Below are 17,229 nucleotides of genomic sequence, written 5' to 3' on the forward strand. Positions count from 1 at the left end.
TGTGCTCGGTCGGTATCCGGATTTATTCGGATGCGGGCTCGGACGGTTCGTTTGAAACACACCCGACGGCTTGCACTCCTCTGTCGGGTGGTCCGAGTACAGGAGCCTGCGTACGACCTCGAGCGAGCTATCCCTCGGCGAGTGGGGTCCACCACGGGATGGATCTCTCCGTGCGCAGCTCACTCCCAACGACCAAGTGCTGGTGCCAACTCGCACGCATTCAGGCGTAGCACTACGTATGCGAACTATGCGAGCGTGTGTAAGGAAGATAACGCGGAACGCGAACACGTTTGATTGATTGTAGGTGGCTAAAAAACCGTCCATACGCGCTCGCGTTGCACCCTTTTCCGCAACCATATATCCATTGATTGTCTAATAGAGCCTCGAAAGCAAAAAACATCAACTATTTCATGGTATTTTTATACAACACACTAGTGTCGAAACAAGCATGAAAACACAAAGGGAGGGGTGGCGTGGAGCCTAGCGGAACCGAAGGTACGAGTGCGGGTGGGCGCGGCGGAAGAGTGCAAACCACTTGGGCAAATGGTGCGAGTGGATCCGGCGCAAGCTCCAGCCAACGGGCAAGCTCAGCGCGCCGAGACCAATGCAGACCGCCCACTGCGTCGCGCTCAGCGGCGCGCAGTCGAACGCGTTGCCGCCAAACTGGACAAAAATGACTTGGAGCACGACTTGAAGGACCGAGATGCACGCGTACAGGCGGTTGGTCAAGAGGCCCCGGAGCACGACCCGCTTCTCGTCGTGGATCACGCGCGCGTTGATTTCGTTGAAGAGCTGGAGAAACACAAACGTGTTGAAGACAACCGTGTAGTGCACCGAGGGCCGGCTCGGGTCCTCGGTTTCGTACTTGCGACCAGACGGGATCTGCAGCAGCTTATCGCCCTCGAGCGTCAGCGTCAGCAAAATCGCAAGCTGCACCAATAGGTGCCCCAGGATGTGCTTGGTCATCTTCTTGGAGATGAGCGGCTTGGTGCGCGGGTATGGCTTGCGGTCGAGGACGGCGTTCGACGGTGTGTCGGTCGCCAGCGCAAGTGACGCAAACGTGTTCATGATGAGATTGACCCAGAGCAGCTGGACAGCGCTTAGCGGCGTCTCTTCGAGAAAGATGGCGCCGAGCACACAGAGCGTAATCGCGGTCAGCGTGACGGTCAGCTGAAACTGGAGAAACTTGGAGACCGAGTCGTACACGTTGCGGCCCCACTTGACCGCGTTCACAATCGACTTGAAGTTGTCGTCCATCAAAATGATATCCGACGCGTCTTTCGAGACGGCCGTGCCGCAAATGCCCATGGCGAAGCCCACATGCGCCTTCTTGAGCGCCGGCGCGTCGTTGGTGCCATCGCCCGTGACCGCCACGACCTGCGGCCCATGGATCGTCGACGCCATGATGCCGGATACCAACGTGTACTTGTCCTGCGGACTTGAGCGCGCGAGGACGCGGAGCCGCGGCCAGATCGTGTCAAACACATCTTGCTGGAGCTGGCCGTTGCCATCGAGCACTTGGCGACGAAACTCGGCGCCTTCCATGACGAGCGCATCCGCCTCCGCGCCGAGGATGCCGCACTTTTTCGCAATGGACGTGGCCGTCGCCAGGTTGTCGCCGGTGACCATGCGCACGACGATACCCGCGCGCTGGCAGTGGCGAATGGCGTCGGGGACATCGGGGCGCACGGGGTCTTCAATCCCGACGATCGCAACACACGTGAGATCGCGCTCGAGGTCGGCCTCCGTGTACTGCGCCACGACCTCCTCGAACGGCGCGGCAATGTCCTTGTAGCACAGGCAAAGCGTTCGGAGGCCGTCGTTGGCAAAGCGCTGGATGATCGCATCGCGCCAAAACGAAGCCTCGTCGGGGCCCAACGTCCGGGTGGACCCATCGGGAAAGGCCATGTGGCTGCAGAGACCCAGCACAATCTCGCTCGCGCCCTTGGTGTAGACGCGGCTCGACGTTTTCGTGAGCGGCACGACCACCGACATGCGCTTCTTGGCCGACGAGAACGGCAAAATGTGCATGTTTGCATGCGACCGGCGGACGTCGTCGTACAAAGCCGTCGGCGCCAGCGATGCGGTAAACTCCAAGAGCGCACACTCGGTCTTGTTGCCGGTGAAGACACCGTCCACGCGCTCGGCCGTCGAGTTGATCGCGACGCTGTGCACGAGCAGCTCAATCATGGCGTCGGTGGCCGCTGCGCGCACCGCCTGCGGCGACGCAAAGACGGTGTCGCCAAAGCAGCACTGCATGACCGTCATCTGGTTGGTCGTGAGCGTGCCCGTCTTGTCCGAGCAAATGGTCGTCGCCGAGCCCATTGTCTCGCACGCGCTCAAATGGCGCACGAGGTTGTTGTCCAGCAGCATCTTCTTGACCGAAAACGAGAGCGAGATCGTCACGGCGAGCGGAAGGCCTTCGGGGATCGCGACGACGAGGACCGTGACGCCGACAATGAAGAAGTGCAGAAACTCCTTGACATCGGCCGTGCCGGCCCACGACCGGCCGTCCACGGCAAACTGGTCGATCGAGAAGCGTGCAATGAGCACGACAAACACGAGCAGCGCCATCGTGATGCCGAATTTGCCAAGTAAGATCGTGAGCGCGTCGAGCTTGCCTTGCATCGGCGACTCTTCCGGCTCGTCCGGTGACGGCGCCACCGTTAGCATCTTGTCGCTAGCGCCACTTTCGTCGTCCCGCGGCGTCGCAATCGCCACGTACGCGTCATCATCACTGATTTGCGTCATGGTGCGACTCGACGGCGTCGAAGGACCGCCGACGAGCAGCGCCGAGATCATGCCGGCTTGGCTCGAGACACCGACCGCCAGCACGAGCATCTTGCCCATGCCTTGCATGACTTTCGTACCCGAGAGCACAAAGGGCGTCAAGCCCGTCGGGTGCTTGGCAATAAGAACCGACTCGCCCGTCATGGCGCTCTCGTCGACCTTGAGCTCGGAGGCTTCAAACACGATCCCGTCCGCAGGCAAAATGTCGCCCACGTCGATGCGGACCACGTCACCGACGAGCAAGTCGTGCTTCCCCACCTCGCACGGCAATCCGTTGCGGATCGCCTTGATGCGCTCGTCGTCCTTGATGACCGAGAGCGCCCGGAACTGCTGCTCCTTTTGATAGTTGTTGACGGCTGTCACCAGCGTGACGATGGTGACGGCGAGGAGGATAGCAAAGCCTTCGATCCACGCGGTTGCGGGGTCGCCGCTGCTGAGGCGGCGCGGCGTCGGGTCGGGGCCACCGACCGTGAAGCCAAGAATAAGCGAGAGAACGCCGGCCCCTGTGAGCACCAGCAGCGTCAAGTTCTTGTAGGCGGCCCACACGAGCTGCAGAAAGGTCGTGGGCGGCGGCGGCGGTACAAAATTGGCGCCAAATGTGTCGGCGCGCAAAGCGAGGTCTTTGGCGTTCGTAGCGTCAAGGCCAAACTCGAGCGACGAGTCGAGCGACTTGGCGAGGCCGGCAGACCCCCCGACGTGCGCGAGCGTCGACGGGACCTTTTCCTTGGGCGTCTCGATGAGCCGGATCAAGTCGCCGGGTAGCAGGTGGGTCATCGTGTGTGTTGATGAGTGGAAATTGGAAAATGAGCTCTTGGGATCTCGGCGTGGATTGCAGCACCAAAACGGATTAGATCGTTCCTGGGATATGTACATGCGACACGCGGATGTTCGGCAAGACGTTCTAGAACAAAGACTGCCTCGTGATTGGATCAACCGATAACGATGATCGCATCGGATTGGCTACGGACAAGATACGCGCTTTTGATTGGCGGACGCAATGCAAGCTTCAAGGTGACAGGGATACAAGGTCAAACGGCGTGCACCGAGCGTACGGTCCCAACCTATCCAACCTATTTTTGTGGGGATGGGTAGTCGCAAGAAAAAGTATACAAACGAAGAAAAGAGCCGGGTGTGCGGACTGATCGCTTCGAAGGAGCGCTTGCGACATGGCTTGCCAACCCACAACGCAGCCGCGTCCGCACCAAAGGAGCATTGTACCTCTGCCGACACAGGTATCTTTTGACTCTTTTGACTCTTGCGTGCTCGCCGTTCGAGACGTATATGGTTTGAAAAGAGTCGAGCAAGCCGGGTCGATCGATATATATGGAGACCGTTCGCTGTGTGGCCCGAGCTCTTGTTTTGCTTTGCCTCTTTCCGTAGAATCGACCGACCATCAAAGGTCGGAACGTGCTGCGACACCTGCTTGCGGCGCCGTGATCCGTCGACAAATCGTCAAGGTCCCACGTGATTGGCCATTTGGGTCCTTGCAAGGCGGGGTAGGGGTCGTAAAACCCTCTCGCGCGGAAGTCGCCAGCGAAATTTTCTTCGAGACATGCTTGGTCTGTCAAGGTCCCAGCATTTCTTGATCTCGATGGCACTCTTTTCCACCTCGAAGTGCTCTGCAGGACGTTCGCCAGGTTCCGTGACGATTAATTACACTACGACGACCGTCTCCTCAAAAGATGCTGGGTATAACCGATCCTTCGCTTTGCTTCGTTGCCACGTCCAAAGCCAAGCACATGGTGAGAACCAGTATCTTTGATCCTGAAGAAGACGACGCTCGTCCGAGAAGTGCGAGAATGAGGATGCCTTCTTCATTCATACATGAGATTCCACCGAGTCTGGTTCGAAACACATTTCAACTAAAGCGAGATTCAGGTTCAACCACATGTACCATACATCAATCTGGTCGCGAGAGGTAGTGCTACCGTGCGCTTTCCTGGTGGTGGTCCATGATACTCGTACGCATCGCGGTAATCGGACAGATGACGCGTGTAGATAGCCATGACGACCCAAGCGTTGGTCTCGACCAGAACGGAGACCGGTTGCAGCTCCTTCCTCTCGTCGCAATTCTAGCGATGGCTTCCAAAAGAATCCGTCAAGTAGTCGTGGGACAGCATCGCTCTTGCCGAGCTCCGTTTGGATGCGTCTACCTGCAAGAGCGCCTGCACGAACGCTTGGGCTGCGATCGAGGGTAGGCGCTGGTACTGGAACCCGCGCGGGCTCGTTGGCATCCCATGCGCCAACAGAATGTACGCCACGACGCCGACGCTCCAGAGGTCCACGGCCATCGAGTACGGCTCGCCAGCCAACATCTCGGGGGCCACGTACAAGGGCGTGCCGCACAGCCCTTCGAGAAGCCGTGTCTCGTCCATGATCGTAGCAAAGCCAAAGTCGCCCAGCTGCACGACGAGCTTTTGCCACGGCGGGTGGACGTGACGGATGAAAATGTTTTCAAGCTTGATGTCGCAATGCACAATGTGCTGGGCGTGGCAGTGGGCGACCGCGGCCAGCACTTGCTGGACGACCGACTTGGCCGCCATCTCGGGCATGTCGCCGTGCACACGCAGGTAGTGCCCGAGGTTTCCATGCGGCGCGAGCGGAAACACCATATCAAAGGTGTGCGCCGTCGCAAAGCGCTCAAGGAGCAAGACGACATGCGCGTGGCCAGCGACGCGCTCCAAGCACGTCACTTCGTTGTGCGCATTGCAAAAGTAGTCGGCAAGCGAGCCGTGCGATGGCGGTCGGAGGCGCTTGATCGCGACTTCCGTGCCCGATGCAAGGTGGATCGCCCGCACGACCGTGCCGGCAAAGCCCACGCCGAGCACGGGCCCGTCCAGAAGCTTGTAGTGCGACGACAGATGTGGTGTCAATAACGTCTGCAGCACCCGGGCGCGCAGCCACGTGACGGCGCGACGTGCATACTGCAGTGCGGCCACCATCCCGATAGCGACCAGAGAATATATCGCGCAATTTCTAGTCCCTTTTCCTCGAAAACGTGTAAAAGCGACTGGATTGTACACTCTGGCTCTGCAAGAACCACGCAATATCGCTGGCCGTCGTTGTCGCCGTCGCCGAAATTGGAGAACCGAAACGACGTGGTGTATACTAGCTGCAGTGGTTGGCGACGGTCGTCGCTGACCTTTGCTACGACGGCACACGCTTGCTTTTCACGCAACCAATGCGAGGTTCAAGGTCCGTAGGTAGTAAAGTGGAGCTTCTTTCCCAGTCAAGCATCCAGTAGACATTTCATGTCGCTCTGGAGACTAGCCGTGGCGCGGTCCAGGAAGGCGATACCATGGTGCACGGCCCTTTCGTTTGAGAGCAAGTGGACCCGATAAATGGATACGGAGCCCTTTGTGGTGGTGGGCGTGGAGTCGAAATCTGTTGCGACGACCAGCGGTCATGGGGCTTGGTCGTGGGCGTTGAACCTTCTGCTCTGGATGACCCATCCGAACATGACACGAAAATGGGTAGAGACGCGATGTCCACAGAAGAAGCACATTCAACAATTGCGATCACCTGCAAGACGTGGATACCTAGCATGCTCTTTGAAAGTGGGCGCAGCAGACCCTACCCCTCGGAATCTCCTTGCTGCAATGCAACTTATATCTTGCATTCGCTTGGATCCATACAAAGGCGATAGCATAAAACAACCACATCCTTATGTACTTCATTGTCTTGCCGTTCTCAACGCTCCTTCGAATCGGGTGGCATCTCGTCCGGAGCATACTTATGCAGCCGAGTGCCCAACCGAAGATGATAGGTGGGTGGTCTCCGCTGCCACATCTCATGTTGCGTGCATCACTCGACCCACCGGTATGCATCGGTAGATCGACACGCCGCCAATTGGATTGTATCAAGACGCTATCGAGTTGATACCGCCGGCGTATGACCGTGTTTGATTTCGGCGTTCTTTCATCGAAGCAACTTCAACGTCGTATCCGGAAGAAGGCCAGGCTTCGACTTTTTATCCGGCAAGATTCCAGCCATCGTCCAAGCTCAGTCGCTCATAAGATCGCAGCCATGCAGCGCCCATCGCTCTCGGTCGCGGCCGTTCGCGGTGGGACCGCCCGAGGCAGCTCCTTCTCGAGGGCGGCGCAGTGGGCCGCGCTCACCAAGGCGCCCTGCACCGGCGAACCGGTAGCCATCGCCCCGTATGTACGGCCGTCGCTCGAAGACGTCTACGACATTGACCGCAGCGCTCTCCTCGCCGCCGGTGGCTCGGCGTACCTCGTGCGCGGCCAGCACAAGGCGTCGGGCCACGCCGTCGCCATCAAGCGCATGACGCGCACCGTGACGAATAGCGTGTATGCACTCAAGGACGTGCGCGGCGAGATCGCCTGTCTCCGCGCACTGCAAGGCCATCCCCACATTGTCCGCCTCCTCGATCACTTTGACGACGTCGACAGCGAGCATGGCGACGACCGCACGATCTCGCTCGTCTTGGAGCTCGCAGCCCACGGCGACCTTCTCTCGTACGTCACGGCCCACGGACCGCTCTCGGAGGCGGCGACCAAGCACATTGCGTTGCAGTTGCTCGACGCTCTCGATGCGATGCACGCCCACGGCATTGTGCACCGGGACCTCAAGCTCGAAAATATCCTCGTGACGGCGGTGGACCCGCACGCGCCATGGAAGCTGACGGTGCAAGTGGCCGACTTTGGCTTTGCGACCTCGTGCCGCCATCCGCTCACGCGGCAGTGCGGCACGGACGGCTACATGGCCCCGGAAATGTGCCGCAAGCAAGCGTACGGTGCGTCGATCGACGTCTTTAGCCTCGGCGTCGTCGTGCATGCGATGCTACTCCACCGCCTTCCATTTGACGGCGCCGACTTTTCGCCGATCCTTACGTATGGCACTCTCTCCGCAGACGCCCGAGACTTTGTGCAGCAGCTCTTGCAGCTCTACCCGGCCAAGCGCGCGACGATCGCAGCCGCGCGCGCCCACCCTTGGCTCGTCGACACGACAGCGTTTCTTGAAGCTGGCTTTGTGCAGCAGCTGGCAGCGTTCGTCCTCGAGCATCAACTGGTCGCGACGAACATCCATACCAAGACGACGAGCCGCCCAGGCCTCGACCTCCTCCTCGCCGACTGCTTTGCCGACGAGCACCAGCTGCCACAGCTTGCCGCGCACATGCACGATGTGCCGCTGCTTCGGCGTCAATTGCCGTCGCTCGTCGCGGCGTGCCTTCACGGCGTCGCGGATTGAACGCGTCTGTACTTTATATGTGTCGACATGCGAATGTAGCATTGTTGGTTTACTATTTTATCTGTCACGTTGGTCATTCTTGTCACTGATCTGCCAGTCGTTGCCATTGTGAACGAGCACCGAGCCCGGCCAACGCGGCTACGCTTGCTCGACGACGACCTCGTCTCTTCAGAAGCGCCTCACGACCTGCAACGACGTCGCGGAGGGAGCTGAACAAGGAGCTCTGGAAGGAGTTGACCGAGTCGATCGCTGTTGCTTGTCCCGGCGCTCCCATGCCCGACGGTATCGAATATGTACGTGCACGTAGGCGACCAACTCTCTGTATGGAGCGTCCAGCTAGCTGATGCACGCGAATCAACGGCATGCTATCTATCAAGGTATCAATCGAGAGCATGTTTGTTCGGCGATCGTTTGCGAGGAGATGGGTTCCACGTGGCTTAGCTTGAGCTGGGCCGCGGTGAAGATGCTATCACACTGTGGGCGAGTACTAGTAGGAGCTGACTGCTCTGTGCTGACACGGCAAGTGAACCAACGCTCTGTGTCTTGGGTGTTGGCGGGAACGGGCGGGACCATCGGATTGGCTGAAAGGCCACGAAAATCAGCCAATCCAACGAGAAGAATGGTGTATTTTATCGCATACTGGAACCCTGTCATGGGACAATCCAACATCTTCAGAGTGTTTAAAACACTATTGCAGCGTGCCACCAAGAACCAAGAACCAGCATGCCACGGGGCGTGGCGTGGTCCAAGGAAGACGACCTCGAGCTCTGCCATGCGTGGCTCGCCATCTGCAGCGAAGACACGAGCTCGCGCCGACGACCGCCCGAGCTCTTCGCACGCATGCACGAGTACATCGTCGAGCGCAGCAACCGCCCGACGCAGCGGTCGGCCGTCGCCCTCTTGTCGCGCTGGAAGAAGATCAGCGCGATTCTCTCGCTCCTCGACGCTGCTGTCGCGCGCGCAATCGCGGTCAAGTCGCCCAATGTCGTCGACGACATTGTCATCTTGGACGAGCTCGCGGCGATTCCAGTCGAGAAGCTTGGCGCGGTCGACCGGCGCGGTGTCTTGGCGTGCTGGCGCCTCCTGCGGAATACACCGGCATGGTGCCGCTTCCTTCGCTTGCCGCGCGAGCCAGCGACAGACGACGACGCGAACGATCACACAGAGGAGGCGCCGGCAAAGCGCGCCAAGCGGTCGCCAGACGCCACGCCGCCACGCACGTCTTTTCTGACGATATCCGAGGCCAGCAACACGCACGCCTCGCCGACGTCCGAACCGACCGTCGAGTCCGCACAGTCCTCTAACACGTCCTCAGAGGTACCGAACACATCCTCAGAGTTACCTGCCGTGTCCTCGACCGAGCCTGCCGCGTCCTCGACCGAGCCTCCCGCGCTGTCGGAGGATCCTTCTACAACCCCGCCACCTGCTGCCGTCTCGGCGCCTGCTACCACCTCCGAGCGATCGGCATCTCCTGCCACCGCCATCTCGGAGCCGCCTGTCACGACCATCTCAGAGCCGCCTGCCGCCGTCTATGAGGCGCCCGGCAGGAATCGTCCGGCCGCGGCCAGGTTCCGCGAGGTCGGGCACCGTATTCCCCGCGGCGCCTACTCGCTGGCGCCGCACCCACCGGTCCCACAGGCTCCGTTTCGACCCCCCGAAACAGTGTACCGACACCCCGAAACAGTGTACCGACACCCCGACGCAGCGCTCCGAGGCCCGGAAGCAACGTACCACGGACCGGCACCAAGCACACGATTCGAGCCTGGCACGAGACACGTCGGTGTTGGCGCGCATCCAATGGGACCACGGTCGCTTCCCCCCGACGTCGTTCGATATCAAGAGGGGACGAGTCCGCCCTCGCTGTGGCCAAATGCAGAGTGGTCGCCGTGGCCGACGCGCGGCTCCGTCACGACGCCGTCAACCGAGATGCACGTGCGGGTGCTAAGCGAGCGCAACCAGCTGGACGAGTGGACGTTTATGGCCCGTGTGTTTGAACACGACCCGGACGCGCCGGACGCGATTGAATTCCGGCGCCTCTTGCGCTCGTCGATGCTCCAACGCGCGCGCCAATTGCACGCAAATGGCAACTCGTTCTTGGACCCTCGAAGCACGAACGATGGCAACGTGCATGTATAATACACCGCCTCCACTATGTTGTGTTTCAAGTCTTTCAACGCGCATTCGACGTCACACGTCTACTAGTGCCAACACGCGGTGCCCTGTCGGGTTGGCGACTTGATACGTTGATAGAAAGGTCGTTTCGTCGCAAGTACTACCCCCAAACGCAACACAAAATCTAGTACGGTATATATATTTTCAGAGACAGGACGCAGATCAAATGCAGTACAGAATCTACGACGACGACCACGGCACGAGGCGGAGCTTGAACTCCTTGTTGGGCATCATGAACGTCTTGATGATCGCGTCCGGGTGCTCTTGGCCCTCGGGCCACTGCAGCTCCATCTTACGCACGAGGTGCGCGAGGAGCATGTACATCTCAGTCTCGGCAAGGCGCCGGCCTGCGCAGCCACGCGCGCCCATACCAAACGGCAAGGTCGAGTACGCGGCCGCTTGGCGCTGGCTCGCGGTCTTGCCATCGCGCTCGAGCCATCGCTCGGGCTTGAACTCGTTTGGGTTTTCAAACACCGTCGGGTCCCGGCTCATCGTGTACGTCTGCATGAGGACGCTGGTGCCTTTCGGAATGCTGTAGCCGAGGAGCGTCAAGTCGTTGGGGAGGACGCGCTGGTTCGGGTTCGCAACCGGGTAGAGTCGCAGCGTCTCCTTGACCACGGCGCGGATGTACGAGAGCTGCTCGAGCGCCGCATCGTCAATGTCACTCTTGCCAGCGAGCGCCGCATTCGCCTCGTCGCGCATCTTGATCTGGATCGCGCGGCCGTTCGGGGCCGTCGCAAGGCAGTAGGTGATCCAGAGGAGCGCCGTGCCGGTCGTGTCGACGCTTGCAAACAGCAAATCGACGGCTTGGGCCACCGCGTCGCGCTGGTCAAACTCGGGCCGGGCCAGAAAGACGCTCAGAAGGTCCTGCTCGGCGATCGAATTGTCGCGTGCGGCCATTTTTTCCAGCACGAACGCCGAGCCGACATCGAAGATGTAGTCGGCATGCTGCACAAACTCCTTGTACACTGGGAGGAGCTTGTAGACCCAGTCCGGCGTCTCTTGCGGAAAGTTGAGCATGTCCTGGGACGTGTGCAAAACGCCGTAGAACGCATCAATGAACGCTTGGGCGTCCGGCGGCACGGGCGTGGTCGGGTCGGGGGAGAGACACCCCATGCGCTTCCCAAAGACGAGCGAGCTCACCGACTCGAGGCCAAACGCCTTGAGCGGGAGCGCGACGTTGACAGGCTCGGAGGACGCCGCGTCCGCTGCCAAGCGCGTCGCCAGGTCCTTCGCCACGTCGTTGAGCCGCGGTAGCCACGTCGTAATGTTGTGTGGCTGCAGAATGTGCTCGCTCATGCTCGCCCGAAACTTCTTCCACTCTTCGTGGTTGTGCGCGTTGACAATGCCGATCGGCCACTGCTTCTCGCGGCGATGGAGGCGCCAGCACGCGAGCGAGAAGCGCTCCGGAAACGGACCTTCCTTGCGGTACACGTGCGCGACCGAGAGCTGGTCGCAGATGCTGACCATGTACGGCGAGAACGGCAAGACGCGGAACTTGTAGATCGGCCCGAGCATCTTGTGCAGCGTGTCAAAGCGCTCATGGTGGCGGCCAAGCCCATCGTCCTTGCCAAAGAACGCGAGGCTGCAGCGGAAGGGCCCAAAACCCACCTCGGGAGCAGTCGGGATCGCGCTCAGAGGCGCTGGGATCTCGGCCGCGACCGCGGCCAGCGTCGACTTGAGGCGCGCACGGAGCATCTTGGAAAGTGCCGAGTGACTGGGTGTCGAACCAGCAGTAGACAGGCCGACCTCCTCGTACAGTGCAATTTTCGGATGATACAGTGTACTAGTACTGCGACGGCAAAACAAACCGCCAACGAGCCTGCCACGTACCTAGATTACAACGAGACGACAAAGCTCGAAAGTTGACGGAGGACGAGGGTAGCTACGCGCTTTGATGGACGGCGTTCTCCGAGTCCGGCGCGGTCCAGCGTCGCGCTGGCGTGCCGTGCTTGGATGATGGCTGTGCAACGACGTCAGAAGGCTGGCCAATCAGATCCCTCAGGTACATGATGACGCAATCCGATTGCCATTGCCGTCAAGAATGCTTGGTACATGTACTGGCTGTGCACCAATCGCGCAAGCCAAGTCGAAGATCGATGGATGTGCGCTGCCTATCGCGCAGTAGGCCGAGTGCTCATCGATACATAGATACCGTTCGCCGGCTTCCTCGCCATTTGATGGGCCGTCGTCGTACGGCTCGGAGAAGCACCGTGTATCGTTACTGCCTCCGTTTCTATCGACTGTTCTAAGGCGATTTCATTTGTCACGTGTCGACCGATGGACGTGCTGCATTTCTTCAAATCTCTGGCCGGCCACCTCGACCGTGATCCTTTGCTCATTGCGAGCATTTCAAGAAGGGGCGAACGACCCTGTGAACTGCTGAGAGCATGGCTACGTGAGCTCTGAACGCCGGTGAAAGAAGGAGGCGGTGATGTGCCGGTAGGGGAGAGCTCAGCAAGGTGGCACGTCCTTGACCATCTAGACAAGAGCTTGACCACCCACAGTAGAGCAAGCCACAGTCGTCGTCTCGTCTTTCAGACAGTGCACGCGGACCACACCACTGGCAATCTGGCTCGTTTGTGCGCGCACATCTGGCAATCTGGTCCGGAACCACATGTTTTTGCTCCCTTATCCTTGTCGTTGCAGCGATGACCGTGGCCATGCAACACCATCGATGTGTGCTTATCACCTCAGCACTGCATGTGGACGACATTTATGGAGAGTTCATGGGTTACCTGGATGTGGTATACCAGGGCACTTCGTTTTTGGGCTATGGAATACAAGACCTGTCGAGCGACGCAAGCTGTTATGGCTCTGGGTATTTCTTTCGAGGTATCAAGTCCAGTCGCCAATCTCTATTCGTGCTTCGCATACACATCAACTGTCGGTGGTGCGCACCCTTCCATGATTTTCGTTTGAAGATCTTATTGAGAGGGCTCGATGGCGCTGCTACCTAGAGCATTGGAAAACGTGACAGGCGGCAGGTCACTCTTGGTGACATGCTAGGGTCTAGCGTGACAGACTCGGACGTTGTGAGCACAAGGCCATCGTGTATCACTGCCACCTGGATCGGCCGCGTTGGAGACTTCCGAGCGATTGCCTAGCACCACTTGGTCCCTTTAGAACCGTGCTCGAACCTTCCTACCACACGAGCATGACCTCACGTTTGCCTCTTCATTCTTGCAATTGCCTCTCGCAACACAAACCACAACAACAACTACAACCATAATGACGACCTCCAAGCAGCCCCGCACCACCGGCGTGCCCAAGTTCCTTCGCCACCTCTACTCCATTCTCACCACCGAAGACCCCAGCATCATCTCGTGGTCGGCCGACGGCGCCGCCATCCAGCTCTACAGCGTCACGCGCCTCGAAAATGAGGTCCTCCCCAAGTACTTTAAACACAACAAACTCGCGAGCTTCCAGCGCCAGCTCAACTACTTTGGTTTCCGCAAGTGGACCAAGACGCAGTCGCACGTGTGCACGTTCAGCCACCCCGAGTTCAACCGCAGCTCGACGCTCGAGACGACGCCGATCGCCCGCAAGCGCGAGGGCTCGCTGGCGTCGTCGCCTCTGCCGTCTTCAACCATGAAGGTCGAAAGTCCGTCGGTGATGGAACTGCCGTCTCTTGACATCCTCGAAGAGCTTTTTGTGGGCGCCCTGGACGACCTCGAAAAGGGCGACGAAGACATGACCGTGGACGCTGCCGACTGGGCGTTGTGTGCCGATCTGCTCGAAGACAGCGATGGGGCATGGCTGGCGACGCTCGAGCCGCTCGACTTTAGCCTTGTCGTTTGAAGCAACACAACAAATATAGACATTTATTTATTCTATATCAAAAAGCGTAAAATGAAAATACTATTAGGACTCGAGGAATCATCCAGCAGGCACGGATAGGGTCACAACGTATACCATATCCGCAAAAATTCCACCACGTACACAACATCCACATCATCGGTTTCACGTTTCACCAAAATTGAAGTCGAGCTTTTGATAAAAAATGAGAAGAAAATTCAGTAGAAGAGTTCAGAATCGTCGACACAACACTAGTGGAGCTCCAAGTATGCCATTAAGCCCACTTCAGACCGGCATGTCGGACATGTTGCTGACACCGCGCACCATTGCTGAAGGCAATCGCGGTGAAACACGTGACCGCACGCCAGCGCAAGCACTGTCGACGGGCCGCAAAAGTCGTCAACGTCAAACTCGCCCAAGCACACCACGCACGGGTCCATGCCCTGCGGCATCTCTTCCATGTGGCGCACCGAGATGGCCAGCACGGTCTCGGGTACACTCAGAAACTCGCGCAGACACGCGACGATGGCGGCGGCGTCCTCTGGCGCGCCATCCATCGGCACCACGCAGCTCGCGTACAAGCTCCAGACGTGCTCGACAAAGATCTGGAAGCGCTGCATGCGCTCGGCAATGACGCTCGGCTTCTCCGAGTCAAGTGCCTTCTTGGGGAATGGAAGTTACAGGAGACAAGCGAGTGATGGTGACGCCGTCGCCGCGTGGAGCTTTGCTAACTGCGATCGAAAGTGGTGCAGCTGCGAGTAGCGCTTGTGGATGATCCACGACTGCGATGTGATCGGACACGTCAAGCGTATTACATCATACTGCACAAAGTAGCCAACGACGCCCTGTCCCGAGCCAATCGACGCGTCCAGCGAGATGGGCGTCTGCGTTGCCAGCCATGGAAACGGGCGCGCTGACGCTCTACGCGCGAGCGATGCAAAGAGTGTCTTGGCGGATGCGATGAAATGAATCTCATCGGTCGCAACGTGACGCAACGTCATGCGTACGCGGTCAAACGTACGAAGAGCGCGGGTAAAAACAAAGTAAGACCACGCAGAGAAATAGCCCGACAGCAGTCTCCACCACAACAACTTGGATGTCTTGTGTCGCCAACCAACGAGAAAGCGCACATGGCAAGCACCCATCGACAGCCAGCTCCAAAGGATGTGCGAGGCTCGATGATTCGCATACCAGTCTAGGGTACACCTTTGAATCGACCATCACTCACAAGATACTCTAAAATGTCCCCCCAGTGCATGCCGGGATTGCATTGGCCGAGCACTTCTACGAATTCCAGGGCAATAATCGTCATTCAAGGAATGTCTATGTTGGCGTCGCCGCACCCATTGGATGGTTGAAGTACGAACCGACGTAGCCCTTGCAAGCGCCGATCTACCAAGCCACATGTGACCGTCTCCATGCGGGTCCGAATCCCGCGGCCATTGTTCATGGCCAAGGCGCTCGGAACATGTAGATCAGAGTGATCACGGTACCGTATTGTATTTAATATATTCCGACATTAAATCGCACAAAAATGCCATGAATTACATTTGAACGAGCGTCACATGCCCCACTTCAGACCGGCATGTCGGGCACGTTGCTGCTACAGCACACCACTGCCGAAGGCAAACTTGATGGAAGACATGGCCGCAGGCTAGCTCCAGCACCGTTGACGGAGAGCTCAAGTCGTCGGCTTCAAACTCGGCCAAGCACACCACGCATTGGCTCATCGTTTGGGGCATTTCATCGACGCGTCGCACCGATATCGCCAGCACAGCCGCCGGCACGCACAAGAACGCGCGGAGACATTGAACGATGTCATTCTTCTTCCGTTGACGCGCCAGCCACGGGCACAACGCAGCTTGTGTACAAGCTCCAGAGATGCTCGACAAAGCTTTGGAAACGCCTCATGCGCTCGGCAATGGTGCGTGGTCTCTCCGGGTCCCACGTCTTGTCGGGAAAGGGTAGCTGAAGCACGTGAGCTAGGGATCGCGACGGCGCCGCGGCGTGCAGCTTTGCTAAATGCAATCGAAATTGACGCAGCAGTGAGTAGCGCGAGTGGATGGTCCAGGACCGCGACGTGATCGGGCACTGCAAGGTCATGTTGTACTGGACAAAGTAGCCGAGCGTGTGTGGTCCCGAGCCGATCGATGGCGTGACAACGACAGGTGCGAGCTCGAAAACTGCTGTCCATGGAGCTGCTGCCAGTAGTGGCCATGTGCTTGGCCAGGACGCGGCAAGCTCTTTGGCAGTTGCAATGAAGTGCACTTCGTCCTTCTTCCAAGAAGAGGTTGGGAGCATGCTACCGAGAGAGGATAAAAAGATGTGAAAGAGTCGCCGTCAGTCTGTGATGATAGGAAGAGGTGGCGCAAATTGGGGTAAAAACGGCTCAGTAGAGTAAAAAGCATATCATGCGAATTGTTGCAAGCATTTTGGTATCGGCCCACTGACGACTTGAAGCGGCTACTTTTCATTCCGCTCCCGTACACGCCAGAAGGTTCAATAAATGCCATCGTGAGGCTGCATTTAAATTTTCGAACGACACAGTCGCAGAAGTCGCTGGGGAGACGGTAGGAAGATACTCCTCCCATTCCGCACACTCACGATATCGTGCCGCTTGAAACATAATTATGTGCTTTCTACTTTCTGCTGGAAGGCGCTACATTCGTGCACTTGTTGTGGATTCTGTCATCAATCTAGCAGTCGTTGTAGTACTAGTACACTCTTGGTCATTCCCAACCCAGACGCACAACGTGGCTCTCGTTTGCGATTTTGTTATATTTTCGCGAGGACGTAAAGTCCGATCTTGAAAACCTGACCACGATAAAACCGTACACAACTTTCCGATCTGACGTTGTTGAAAATAATTAACTGCTTGATTGGAGTGTTCAACATTTATCCCGACTTGAAAGAAACTAGTACATATATTTTTCCACAATATGGCATGACTTGTACACTGAAACGAGTTACTCGTACATGCTCAAGCTCGTCATCTGACCCACATCACGCCGACACGTCGGACACGTTGCCGCCACCGCGCACCATTGCTGAAGGCAATCGCGGTGAAACACGTGACCGCACGCCAGCGCAAGCACTGTCGACGGACCGCAAAAGTCGTCAACGTCAAACTCGCCCAAGCACACCACGCACGGGTCCATGTCCTGCGGCATCTCTTCCATGTGGCTTATCGAAATGGCCAGCACGGTCTCGGGTACACTCAGAAACTCGCGCAGACACGCGACGATGGCGGCGGCGTCC

At 58.3% G+C, this 17,229-nt stretch overlaps 5 protein-coding genes across 5 annotated transcripts; 2 read left to right on the forward strand and 3 right to left on the reverse strand.

Annotated features, from left to right (window-relative positions):
* Positions 1 to 480: 480 nt before the first annotated feature.
* Positions 481 to 3,598, reverse strand: SPRG_12796 (calcium-translocating P-type ATPase; the record flags this gene model as incomplete). Its single annotated transcript, XM_012351579.1, has 1 exon — positions 481 to 3,598. Exon 1 carries the CDS (start codon positions 3,562 to 3,564, stop codon positions 481 to 483), a length of 3,084 nt encoding a protein of 1,027 aa, XP_012206969.1. The 5' UTR covers positions 3,565 to 3,598.
* Positions 3,599 to 4,888: 1,290 nt separating this feature from the next.
* Positions 4,889 to 5,732, reverse strand: SPRG_12797 (CAMK protein kinase; the record flags this gene model as incomplete). The annotated part of the gene is made up of 2 exons (XM_012351580.1): positions 4,889 to 4,912; positions 4,944 to 5,732. The coding sequence occupies 2 exons, from the start codon at positions 5,730 to 5,732 to the stop codon at positions 4,889 to 4,891; spliced, it is 813 nt and encodes a 270-aa protein (XP_012206970.1).
* Positions 5,733 to 6,816: 1,084 nt separating this feature from the next.
* On the forward strand, positions 6,817 to 8,001 carry SPRG_12798 (CAMK protein kinase; the record flags this gene model as incomplete). Its single annotated transcript, XM_012351581.1, has 2 exons — positions 6,817 to 6,846; positions 6,895 to 8,001. The coding sequence occupies 2 exons, from the start codon at positions 6,817 to 6,819 to the stop codon at positions 7,999 to 8,001; spliced, it is 1,137 nt and encodes a 378-aa protein (XP_012206971.1).
* Positions 8,002 to 8,700: 699 nt separating this feature from the next.
* On the forward strand, positions 8,701 to 10,151 carry SPRG_12799 (hypothetical protein). The gene has a single exon (XM_012351582.1). It carries the CDS (start codon positions 8,725 to 8,727, stop codon positions 10,135 to 10,137), a length of 1,413 nt encoding a protein of 470 aa, XP_012206972.1. The 5' UTR covers positions 8,701 to 8,724; the 3' UTR covers positions 10,138 to 10,151.
* Positions 10,152 to 10,353: 202 nt separating this feature from the next.
* Positions 10,354 to 11,871, reverse strand: SPRG_12800 (hypothetical protein; the record flags this gene model as incomplete). Its single annotated transcript, XM_012351583.1, has 1 exon — positions 10,354 to 11,871. One exon carries the CDS (start codon positions 11,869 to 11,871, stop codon positions 10,354 to 10,356), a length of 1,518 nt encoding a protein of 505 aa, XP_012206973.1.
* Positions 11,872 to 17,229: the final 5,358 nt, after the last annotated feature.

The sequence above is a fragment of the Saprolegnia parasitica genome, assembly GCF_000151545.1.
Source record: "Saprolegnia parasitica CBS 223.65 unplaced genomic scaffold supercont2.82, whole genome shotgun sequence".
Lineage (NCBI taxonomy): Eukaryota > Oomycota > Saprolegniomycetes > Saprolegniales > Saprolegniaceae > Saprolegnia > Saprolegnia parasitica.